At 50.1% G+C, this 12,137-nt stretch overlaps 1 protein-coding gene across 1 annotated transcript; it reads left to right on the plus strand.

Moving 5' to 3' along the window:
* Positions 1-10,523: 10,523 nt before the first annotated feature.
* Positions 10,524-11,542, plus strand: LOC127336694 (heavy metal-associated isoprenylated plant protein 39-like). The gene is made up of 3 exons (XM_051363535.2): positions 10,524-10,729; positions 10,830-10,905; positions 11,040-11,542. The coding sequence occupies exons 1-3, from the start codon at positions 10,724-10,726 to the stop codon at positions 11,315-11,317; spliced, it is 360 nt and encodes a 119-aa protein (XP_051219495.1). The 5' UTR covers positions 10,524-10,723; the 3' UTR covers positions 11,318-11,542.
* The last annotated feature ends 595 nt before the right edge of the window (positions 11,543-12,137 follow it).

Here is a 12,137-nt window from a genome sequence, read left to right on the forward strand (position 1 = left end):
TAGTATGTGTATGGATTTTGTGTTCCCCTCGTTGACGCTGCCCATACTGTAGGCATTAAAGGGCCGCCTGATCCGTGCCTTTTCGTAGTTATTAAAACAGGTATAGTTAGTTGTTTTTCTTGAGCAAATTATAGTACTCCCTTCAGACAAAAATACTTGTTGCAGATGTAGGTTAAAATGTGCCATGTATTTACTAGCTTATACTACGTAGCAGCTACTCCGCATTTAGGGTCGGAGAGATCAAGCAGTAGTTTAGCTTAAACTAGCTAATGCTTGGACGTCCGATTGCGACTTTATCATTGTGTATTTGCATCGCGGTGAGTTGTTCGTACGTGTAGTAGGTATGCGGCTACGAGAAATGAAACATGTAAATCTTCATCGTCATGCTGCACTCACTGCTTTCAGCTATAAAAACCCATATTGACAGTTCGTTCACGAGCATGTGACTTGATAGGCTGTTAGTACTTATAATTAGCTGCATATGTTAATCCATCTCCAATGGACTGTTTCTACTCGGTCGTGCATGGTAGCTATCAGTGTGTGACAGTGTGAGTGGACTCCGGCCATGTCCTCGCAAGGCATCGCCAGTAATTAATAATTATCTTTCGATTATTCTAAAAACACTCGCCGTGATCGATTTCTCAATGGAAGACCGGAGAGTGTTGAAACTTCAAAGTTGAATTGTTCCGGCAAGTAGAGACGAACATGGTGGGTGCGGTTTTCCATTGAGCGCATGGGCCCGTATCCACCTTTTCGACTTTGATCCTTCGTTAACAAGGTATCATGTTGGGGACGAAGAGAATCCGAATGCTTACCAGATTCTAATCTTTATCTCGTGAAGCTGATGATGCAATCTGTGACATCCTTTTCACTTTTCGGGTGCACTGTTTGCCGCGTTTGCCATCAGGATTCAGGACGCATTCCCAAATAGCCAAAAAAATGTACGCTTCTCTAGCAGATCCCCTATATCAGCTGCAAACGTCGCGGCGGACCGATATGGGATTTTGGGCATTTTTGGCCAAATCTTTCCCTGCATCGGTGGTCTGGGCCGGATAATGAATCTAGGCCGCAGCCCAAACCGTCAAAATACCTGCATATATAGCGGTCGGCGAGGCCGATGGGGGCCAAACCCCATCCGCTTCTCCGCCTCTCCGCCTCCCGCCGACTTGAAATCGCCCCTCCGGCGAGCAATCGGAGCGGTAGCGTGTAGATCGAGTGTCCCCACCTCCCGTCGGCGACGATGGTGGCAGGGCGCGGGCGCGGGGGCGGCCAGGTGGGCTACGGCGGAAGCTCCACGGAGTACGGTGGGAGCTCCACTACTCCTTCCGCCAGCGAGAAGACGGAGGCGGAGAAGGTGAAGTCGGACGCGGCGCGCATCGGCGGTAGCTACCGCTACCGCAACTAGGACGTTGCTGCGTTGCCCGCCTTCGCCAAGCGGGAGTCCGCCCGCTACCGCCGCGGCCAAAAAATCCTCCCCTTGAGCGGCGTCGTCGTCGTCGAGCTCCCACCAACGTCCTTCGACATCGCTGGTGGTGAAGATGGAGGAGGACGACACCGAGCCGGCGCGGCTCCCGAAGCCGCAGTTCGCGCCCGGGGATTACCTCGACGACGCGCAGCTCGAGCGCCTCCTCCCGCATGTCGGCGTGAACGCGGGGCTCGCGTCGGGCGCTTTCATCGAGGAGCGCGACCTCGCCACCGTGGTCGGCCTCATCGAGTGTTCGAGCGAGCGCGACGCGGACAAAGCCACCGAATGGAAGCGCATCGCCGACGATCAGAGCCGTGTCTTCGTCGACCTCGGCAGCGACAAGGAGTAACGACGATGCTCCGACGCGCCGCCGCCACGGCACAGAGCTCTGGTGAGTATCCCGGAGTCGATTTTGTTGTTCTAGATGTCGTGACAGCGGATTCTTTTGTTGTAATGTAGTTCAATGTAGGATCAAATGTCCGAATGAAATGCAAATTCAGCCTTCCACGCATTTTTTAAAATTTGCAGTTCTATATGCCGTATCTCAACTGCGAGCGAGTTCTTCGAACCCTAAATTCGCATTGGGTTGCCCTGGATACCGGATTTGGGGTTTGGCGGTTCTGCTAGAGATGCTCTGCTGGTTTGGGTTTTGCCGTTGATGGGCATCCCCTTTGGCTCCGACACTCCGTGTAGGTCCGGAGCGGCTCGGTCATCTTCCCAGGGCTTGGGGAGCTACGGATCTTGCGAGTTTTATGAGTGTCAAAAGTGTGGAACGGTTTCTGGTCAAGGACCTTGAACCTGTTCTTCAATGCAGCAAAGGCCATCTCAATGGTGACTCTAAGGCTTGAGTGCCTCAGATTGAACAACTCTTTCGCATTCTGAGGCCGGTGCTTCGCAGAGAACTCATTGAGGTGGTACCTTGTTTTCCTGAAGGGAGGTAGAATACCAGGTCAGCATGCATATCCAGCATCTCCAAGGTATAAATTACCCTTAGGGATTTGCAACCCATCAGACGTTGACAAGTTGTCGGCCACGATGCTCACATCATGAGCTGAACCCTCCCACCCAGCAAGCACGTAGGTGAACCTCAGATCGAAATCCACAGCTGCTAACACGTTCTGGATGGTGTAGTGCTTCCTCCCGCAGAATGTTGCATACATTGATCTCGGTACCTTTGCAGTGACATGAGTACCATCAATAGCCCCAATGCAATCCTGTAAAAAAACTAGCACACGGTCATGTTTCTGACAGTACCGCACATCTGATAGGTAGAAGAAACATGATTGTGTACTCATCCTAAAAATAGGGGAACCACCTGTAGCTGTTCTTGATCTTGGCTGGTGTGTTCGTTGATGCTGTCTTGATCATTTCACCTTTGGGCTCCCCAATTGCGTACAACACCTGTTGGAAGTACCGAGAGATAGTCCCCGTGGATCGCCTGAATGTGCTACGGATGACTCTGAATCTCTGGTTATGACCAACAACATGAAGAAATATTGCGACTTGTTCTTCGACAGAGGTGTGGATGCTATCAGTCAGCAGTCCTCTAGTCCTGAACGTTTTCACAAGTGCATAGAAAGTGCCTCTTCTCATACGTAGCATCTGGATAGCCTCTATGTCATTGCAGTTCTAGATGTGGTTTAGGTTGGCAATCCTCTCTTGATCTCGTTCTACCATAGGACCGTAACTCACACGAGGAAAAGCAGCATGCCTAACTACTCTCTTGTGCACCATTAGGATCCAGGCTTGTATGAAAATGATGAGTGTTACGACGTGATGCACAAGCTAAAGCTGGTTGGTCTACTCAAACAATATCTATGCATTAGGAACAGTCTTATCGAACCCAACTAGTTCTACCAACATGAATCTAAAACTACATTAGAGCAGATGAGTTTCCCCTTACATCCGTCATGGCAGACGATAGACACGGTCGAAAGCCGCAGCAGATGTGCGCAAGCTCTGTCGCGGCTGGAAAAGAAGACCCTGGTCCGGCGCCGGAGATCGAAGGTAGATCCGCGCTGCCAGATCTGGGTCGCCGCCGCCATCAGTGCGAAAATTGGGGGAAGGGAAAATTTGGGAGGGGGTAATGGAGAGGGTAACCGAAGAGGAAGGTTACCCCTAACTTTGCGGCGCAACGCCGCTGGGATTTTGGTTCTCCCGCCATGCCGAGACGGAGCTCTCGCGCGAACGGCGTTATCGATTTTCGTCTCGCCAGGCCTGGTCCTGGAGAAACTGTAAAACCGGACGTTCCTCCGGGGCCTGTCCCAGGGATGCTTTAAGACCCGTGCTATGCAAGAACACCACTAAGCCTAAGAAACTAAAAGGTCCAAAAAATGCTGGGTCGATACGAGCCAAGAGCGTCCAAACTACCAAACGCGCCCTTAGAATCTGCACCGCGAAGCAACCAGATTTGACCTATGCAGCCAGGGAAGCACTAGAAAAATCCCATGATCGATGTAGCATTCAAGAAACAGTTGTGGGCAAGAAGTAATAGGTGTGTTTGGTAGCCTGCATTGCTCTTGGCTCGTATCGGCCCAGCAATTTTTAAGTGATTTGGTTTAATAAACAAAAGTAATGATGTAATAAAATCTTGAATAAATAAATAAATATTAACGTTTTCAATTTGTATTATTTTTTATGTTTTTAATTTGTTACTTTTTAATTTTTTTAATTCTTTTTAATTTCTTAATTTTTTCCCAAACCTAAAAATTTGAAAATATCAAAATCTCAAAATTTAAATTTCAAAATTGCAGGATGCAATTATTAATTTAAAATATGAAAAATATAAAATCCTAAATTTTTAGCAAAAACTGGCTAAACGGGTAAACCCGGTTGAATTCGAATGTAACTTTTTTTCACGATTATTTTGATATTATACTTTTCTTTCGACATCGCAAGCCGTTTTACCTTTTTCTAAACTTATTTTGCAAAAAAAGTTGAAATACAAATTTGTTAATTTCCCTAATAGTAGGTTACGTAACATACATGAATCTCAAAAGATTTTATTTTTTGAATTTTCTATCATTTTGTTTTACTTTTTACAAAGCTAAAAAAGGCAATCCACAGGGGTGTGGAGGTGTGCGGGAAGCCAAAAAACCTGGAAAGCCTTTAATCTCGGTTCGTATTGCCAACCGAGATTAAATGGTAGACCTTTATTTCCGGTTGGTAATACCAATCGGGACCAGAGGCAGCATTCCGCCACCCTTTAGTCCCGGTTGGTACCAACCGGGATAAAAGGTTTCTAACGAATCAGGAACAATGGCCGTACGCCTGAGCGGATTCAGGGCGTGGCCAGGCCTTTAGTCCCGCCCGTGACACGGCCAGGACAAAAGGGACTTGACGAAAGGTATGTTTTGTACCAGTAGATGTACCATTCAGGGAACAGTTGTGGGCGAGAAGTAATATTGTCTCCCCTCCCTCTATTTCTGCGGCCACGGCTGGCGGCTGCGCGCGGTGCCGAAATAGCCATTGACCGTCGCTGTTGCAGCAGTAGGGTCGGGGAAGCGATCAGTTGTAGTACTACTGTTAGCGACGTCCGGCACTAAGCTCGCAAGTCAGTCAATGCTCAAGAAGCCCGCGATCAAGCCAACTATGGCCGGACGTCGGGACACGACTCCTCTCCCTAACTGGCCATACAACCACAGATAGCTCCCAAGCACTGAGGCGAGGCGACCGAGGAAGAAGAATATCTAGATTTCTTCCACCGGAGAATTCCAGAGAAGATTGAACTTGCGACACCGTTTCGCCCCTCCCGTCGCCTCCTCCAGGCGACCGGGGAGGCGAAACCCTAGCCCCGCGCCGCCGCCACCCTCCTCCCCCTCTCTCCCCTGCCTCGCCGCCCCCAGAGTCGCCGCCGGGCTGCGCTCGCGACGCCGGTGAAGGGGGCGGCGGGGATCTGAGCTCTCGGCTCCCCCCGTGGTTGCTAGATGGAGGATCTCCGCGCGGGGTTTGCCATGACCGTGGCGGCGGCCGACGAGCTTCCCCTTCGCGGGCGAGCTTGTCCGTTGGCTGCTCCGGTGGGGGCACTGGATCTGGGGCGGCCGCCTCTGGTGGCGTGGCGGCGCGGGCTCTGCGGCGAGCGGCGTGCGCGATGCGGGTCCTCCTCCTCGGCTGTGCGGACGGCGGGGAGGTGGAGGGTGCTGGCCGTGGTGCGGGGGCCGCGGCGTCGGTGCCCCGGACCAGTTTGGAAGGGTGGCGTCTCCCTCTTCGCTTGGCGCGCCCCACCCTCCCGGCGTCGAGCTCCGACGGTTTTTGGCTGGCGGATCTGGTGCCGGGCTGGGTGCTGGAGGTGGTGCGGATTCCGGGAGAAATCCCTGGCTGGCTATGTCAGCCACGACGGTGGCGACGCCCGCGGGCGCCGTGTTCTTCCTGGAGCGCCGTCAAGGTATCTTGCCCCCCTCCCTTCCCCTTCCTGATACCGGGAGAAATCCCAAATCCTTTGGATTGGGCGGCAGCGACGCCCCGTGCGCCGCCACCTTCCTGAAGGTGTCGCCTTGGATCAGTTGGGGCGCTGTTTCCTGGTGGTTGGCGCCGTGTCTGTGGTAGGGGCGGTGGTGGTGCTGCTGAGCTCAAGGGTCTGGCTCCCGCAATTCTTTTGGATGCTCGCTGGTTCGTGCCCTGCACTCGCTCGGGTGCGAGGTTGCGGGACGACAGGAGCACGATGCTTCTCCCTTGTTGGTGCTGCCCCGAAGCTCGGCTATGTCATTCCTAGTCCCCGACAGAGCTCCTTCTCTTCAGCGTCCTCGCCCTGCAGCTTCGTCTCTTCGCGTCAGGTGCCGCGGCCAGCAGCAAGGCATCTCGTGGTGTGCTCGACGGAGCGCTCGGGTGGGCTCGGATGTTGGCTCAGTTTAGCAGTCTGGTTCTTGTCCCTTCTCTGCTCTGGGTGAGTGTGTCTCCATGGGCGGCGGTATGGCGCCCTTCGAGCCAGGGCGAGGGGGCAGGGGTCCCTCTCCGGCCATGGAAGAGAATGGACAGGCGACGACTCGCCATCTTAGTCCAGCCGTGAATCCTCCCAAGTAATGCTGATGATCCCATCCCAAGTTTCACCTTGCCTGCTCCCTGGTGCTTCGATTGCGTTGGAAGGGCTCTTCGGGCTTCAGCTAGTCTCTTGTGTACCTTATGTTTGCTGTGGTCTGTGTGAGTTGTAAGCTGTTCTTCAGCATCTTTGTAACCTTGGTCGTGTGGCTTTATTAATTTAAAGCTGGGCACTTTGTGCCTTCTGTTTAAAAAAAGAATTCCAGAGAAATGTGCTACTAGCCCGGATATGTTAGATTAGTTTCAGTTGTGTGTTTGACAGCTTAGTAATCCGTGAACTCGAATTATGTTGTGCGGGGTTAGCAATTGGCGAACCCTGGTCAGCCTGCTTACGTCGCTGGTGTGCGTGTATCCACCGGCCTTTTGCCGTCACGCAGGCCACCCAACCCTCACCCCCAGCCGGCTACCACATCTCTGTCTGAACAAAAAGAACCGGAGACTTGTCGGAGGAGATTTTAATCTCGTTAGAGAGTTGTCGGAGAAAAGTAACCAAAATATTAAGCAGACGTGGGCTGATAAGTTTAATAATTGGGTGAACCAGTTTGGGCTTATGGAGCTCAAGCCGTCTAATAGACTGTTTACTTGGTCGAATAACCAACAAATGCCTATTATGGCTGCTATCGATAAATTTTTTGTTTCAACCTGCTGGGATGCTCATTTCCCTATGGCCCATGTTCAAGCTTTAGCTAGAACGGGGAGTGACCATACACCCCTGTTGGTGACCTTGGGTGGAGAGAATGAGCACACTCAAAAACCTTTCCGTTTTGAAAAGTGGTGGTTGGAAAAAGAAGAGTGTGCCAGAATTATTTCAGAATCTTGGAATAAACCATGCAAAGGTAGAACATCTTCAGATATTTGGCAAGGAAAACAAAAAAGGCTCAGAAAGTGTTTAAGGGGGTGGAATGCTAATATTGAAGCTGAGCAGAAAAAAAGAAAAAAGCAGCTTACTGCGGAGTTTGACTGCTTGGACATTATGTCTGAAACGCAGGCATTGCTCCCCGGGGAATATGAAAGAATGAAAGAAATCTCTAATGAACTAAACAGCATTTATGCTAACGAGGAAATTAAAGCTAGGCAAAGGTCGAGAGAGAGAGAAATTTTAGAAGGAGATAAGAACACATCTTACTTCCATGCGGTGGCGAATCAAAGAAGAAGAAAAAAGAAAATATCAGTGTTGGAAGGGCCTCTAGGCGATGAGGTAACTGAGACAACTGATATGTTAGAGATAGCTGTAGACTACTACAAAAACTTGTTTGGTAAAGAGGAAAAAATAGACATATCTTTGATGGATTCTTTTTGGGAACCAGATGATATAGTTACTGACCAAGAAAACGAGATGCTCGATGCAAATTTTTCTGAAGTAGAAATCAAAGAGGCGGTCTTTGGATCTTATGCAGAAGGGGCTCCTGGACCAGATGGTTTTACTTTTTTGTTCTACCAGAAATTCTGGGAGGTTATTAAGGGAGATTTAGTTAATCTATTCAGAGAGTTTGATGATAATTCTGCTTCTCTTTACAGAATGAACTTTAGTTTGGTAACTCTTGTGCCTAAAGAGGCTGATGCAAGAACACTGAAAAAATTCAGACCTATCGCGCTAACAAATTGCTGCTTTAAAATTTTTTCCAAGGCATGTGCTAATAGACTAGGAAATTGCGCAGATAGACTCATTTCGTCGAACCAAACCGCCTTTATTAGAGGCAGATACATACTAGAAAGCGTGGTTACAGCTCACGAGGTGGTTCACGATGTACATCATAATAAAGAAGAAGGGGTAATTCTTAAGTTGGACTATGAGAAAGCGTACGACAAGGTAGACCTCTCTTTCTTAGAAGAGATGCTCCGTCAAAGAGGCTTTAGCCAAAAGTGGATAGATAAGATTCATATGTTAACATGTGGAGGTTCAGTTGGTATTAGAATTAATGATCAAAATAGTGACTTTTTCTTGACTGGGAAAGGTTTGCGTCAAGGGGACCCTATGTCCCCCATCCTTTACAATCTAGTGGCGGATGTCTTTTCGAAGATGCTCACTAGAGCTGCAAATCAAGGGCTGGTTTCGGGCTTATTGACTAGATTTCGACCTGGAGGTGTTATTAGTTTGCAATATGCAGACGACACACTTCTATTCCTTAAGAATGATACTGAAGCAGCTATGAACCTTAAGTGGATCCTTTCTATTTTTGAACAAAGGTCAGGAATGAGAATCAATTTTGAAAAATGTGACCTGGTACCTATTAATGTACCAGAGGATCAAGTGAACATATTATCGCAAATATTTGGTTGTAAGGTGAGCTCCCTCCCTATTACATATCTAGGAGTGCCTTTGCACTATGGTAAGTTGAGAAAAGAAGATCTGCAGCCTTTGATTGATAAAATCATCAAACGAATAGGAGGATGGAGGGGCAGATTACTGTCCTATGCAGCTCGAATTACACTGATCAGATCTTGCTTGGCAAGTATTCCCATTTATTTGCTTTCTGCTATCAAGTTTCCAAAGTGGGCAATCAGGGCAATTAACTCCCAAATGGCACATTGCCTTTGGGACAATTATGAGGGCCACAACAAGTACCACTTAGCGAATTGGGATTTGGTGACCTTGAAAAAGAAATATGGAGGCTTGGGTATCCCAAATATCAGGGATATGAACCTTTGTCTTCTGGCCTCTTGGATTAGAAGATATAGCTTGGATGAAAACAAGTTATGGAAGCAAATTGTGGATTTTAAATACGATACAAAAAATCCAAATGTGCTTTGTTGCCATGGAAATAATATGTCTCCCTTTTGGAAAGGAGTCATGTGGGCTGCAAGTGCAGCAAGAATGGGTTATAAATGGGTTGTTGGTAATGGGGCGAAAGTTAGGTTCTGGGAAGACCAATGGCTTGGTGGCACTAGCCTAGCCATCCTATTCTGGGATATTTACTTTGTGTGTCATCAACAAGGAGTAACAATTAGAGATGTATGGGATGGGGTGAATATAAAACTCACCTTTAGGAGAGTGTTTGATAATAAAATGATGGAACAATGGTACCAGATTGAGCAGATCATTAGATCAATTCATTTTTCAGAGGTAGATGATGCTTTGGTTTGGGAATTGCATAGTTCAGGGTTGTACACTTCTCAATCCCTGTATGCAATAATTAACTTTAGGGGGGTTACCCCAGTCTATATTCCGGCGGTTTGGAACCTGAATGTTCCCCCTAGGGTACACGTTTTCTTGTGGCTGATGTATCACAACAAGCTGCTCACAAGAGATAACCTATGTAAAAGACAAGAAATCAATGACAAAACGTGCTTGTTATGTTCGGAAGATGAAAGTGTACATCATTTATTCTTTTCCTGTGATATTGTGAAGTTGTTATGGAGAGAGATTTCTGAAACCATACAAAATGCAGTAGTTGTTGGTTTTGAGAGTATGGCTAGACTTTGGATCAGTAATAAGAAAAATTGGGTTATCAACATGGTGAATGCCGCTTTTATGTGGAATATGTGGAAGCTTAGAAATGACATTTGTTTTGGCCGTTGTACCTGGTCTGGTTTACAGGTGGTATGGTTTCGCTTGGCGAAGATGCTCAGAAGGTAGAATGTGTTGTGCCCAGCAAGACATTCAGAGAAATTGAACCAATGTGTCCAGCTCCTGGAGCAGAAGGCGAAGGCAGCCCCAGCGCTGCGAAGCTGAAGAAAAGAAGGAAGATGGCGGGACCACGGACACCTGAAGTACAATGCCGACGCCTGGTGGCCTAAGGAAAAAAGGATGGAGTAGGAATGGGGTCACAGGACTCTTGGGAGCAAAAAAGATGATATAATGATGTTCTTCCCCTGCTCCTGTAATGTTTTGAGATGATTTGTTAGTTGACTGATGGCTGTAATGGTTTTTGAGATGATTTGGTAGTTGCCTGATGGCTGTAGCCTGAGACAATGAGTAGACGGGACAAAATGCTGTTTTGTAAGTGTGATGAACTCACAAACATTTCATTTTGATAGAAATGGAATGGGGCGGAAGCCTTTGGTTCTAAAAACTTGTGCACCGTGGGACGCCGCGAGGCTGTTGACCCCTTCCTTGGCTGCGGTGCGCGTCTATAAAACCCCCCGGCACCCGTCACTCATTGCCCATTCAACTCCATCGTCGCCCAGACAGAAGCGTCACTGCGCAGGCCGTTCCAATCCATTCCACCCTTCCAAATCCATCCATCCCGTTCCGGTTCCGGCTGGGTTGGATCGATTGCTGCCATGAAGGTGATTGCTTACAGTCGAACGGAATTGGGATTGATTTTCTGATTTTTTTTTAGTTGCTGCTGATTTTGTTTTGTTTTGTGACCGCTGACGCTGAGTGCAGAAGGTTGTGCTGAAGCTGGACTTGCACGACAACAAGCAGAAGCAGAAGGCCATCAAGGCCGTCTCCACCCTCCACGGTACTGATCCTCCGCTTCATCTTCGTCTCACCTTCTGTTTCTCTGGCTGGGGATTGGCCATATTTTGATCACACGCGCCAGTAGCAATCCATATCTGAATTTGTCCTAACAAATAGACTATCTCTAACTCTCAGGTATCGACGAGATCACCGTGGATATGAAGGTGCAGAAGATGACGGTGGTGGGCACCGTTGACCCGGTGGACGTCGTGGACAAGCTGCGCAGCAAGCTCTTCCCCACGGCGCAGATCTTCTCCGTCGGCCCCGCCAAGGAGGAGAAGAAGGACGGCGAAAAGAAGGAAGGTGACAAGAAGGATGAGGACAAGAACGTGGTGTACCCGCCGTACTGGTACCCGCCGCCGCCGTACTACTTCGCCCACCAGGACGACCCCAACTCCTGCGCCATCCTCTGATCGACGCGCGCGCCGCCGAGGAGGAGGAGGAGATTACACTGTACATATTGTGCATAGTTTAGCTGGAGTGCCTGCCGATCGACCGGGACTCAGCAGCGTACCCGTACCGACCACGGTGATCGACGGCGTGTATCGTGTGTTAGAGCATGTCTAACAGACCCCTTAAATTTTCGCCCCGTATAACACGAAAAAATGGCCCCGTATTCCATTTCGATCGGCCGAAAACTCGTCCGAGCTAGCAGTCCCCGTATCGCTAACTGTAAAAGGGCATATTCTAGAAATATGCCAAATTAAAAAAAATTCCCTTCTCCACTTCTTCTTCCTCCTCCCGCCCGCCCCTGCCTAGCCCCTGCCCCGGCCGCCCCCCACCTGCCTAGCCCCTGCCCGCCGGCCGCCGGCCGCCTCGCCGCCGGCCCACGGCCGCCCGTCCCGTCCCGTCGGCCCGCCAAGGCCGCGCCGCCCTTGGCCGCCGCCGCTACGGCGCGGCCGCCTTGGCCGCGCCCGCCTTCTGGCCGCGCGCTTCCGGCCGGCCGGCGCCGCCGCCACGGCCGGCCGCGCCGCCGCCCGCTACGGCCGCGCCAGCCTTGGCCGCGCCCGCTCCGGCCGACCGGCCGCCGCCCGCCACGGCCGGCCGCGCCGCCGCCCGCCACGGCCGCTGCTGCACCTCGTCCGCCTCCCCAACCCCACCTGCGCGCCCACGGCGCGAATTTACCGGCGAACCGAGCCGCCGCCACGCCGGAGGCACCGACGAGCGCCAACAGCCGTCATGAAAGCAGTTGCGATTTCTGAATATTCAGCGCGCCACGAGTGAGGGTTTGGC

The sequence above is a fragment of the Lolium perenne genome, chromosome 2 (genome assembly GCF_019359855.2).
Source record: "Lolium perenne isolate Kyuss_39 chromosome 2, Kyuss_2.0, whole genome shotgun sequence".
Taxonomy (NCBI): domain Eukaryota; kingdom Viridiplantae; phylum Streptophyta; class Magnoliopsida; order Poales; family Poaceae; genus Lolium; species Lolium perenne.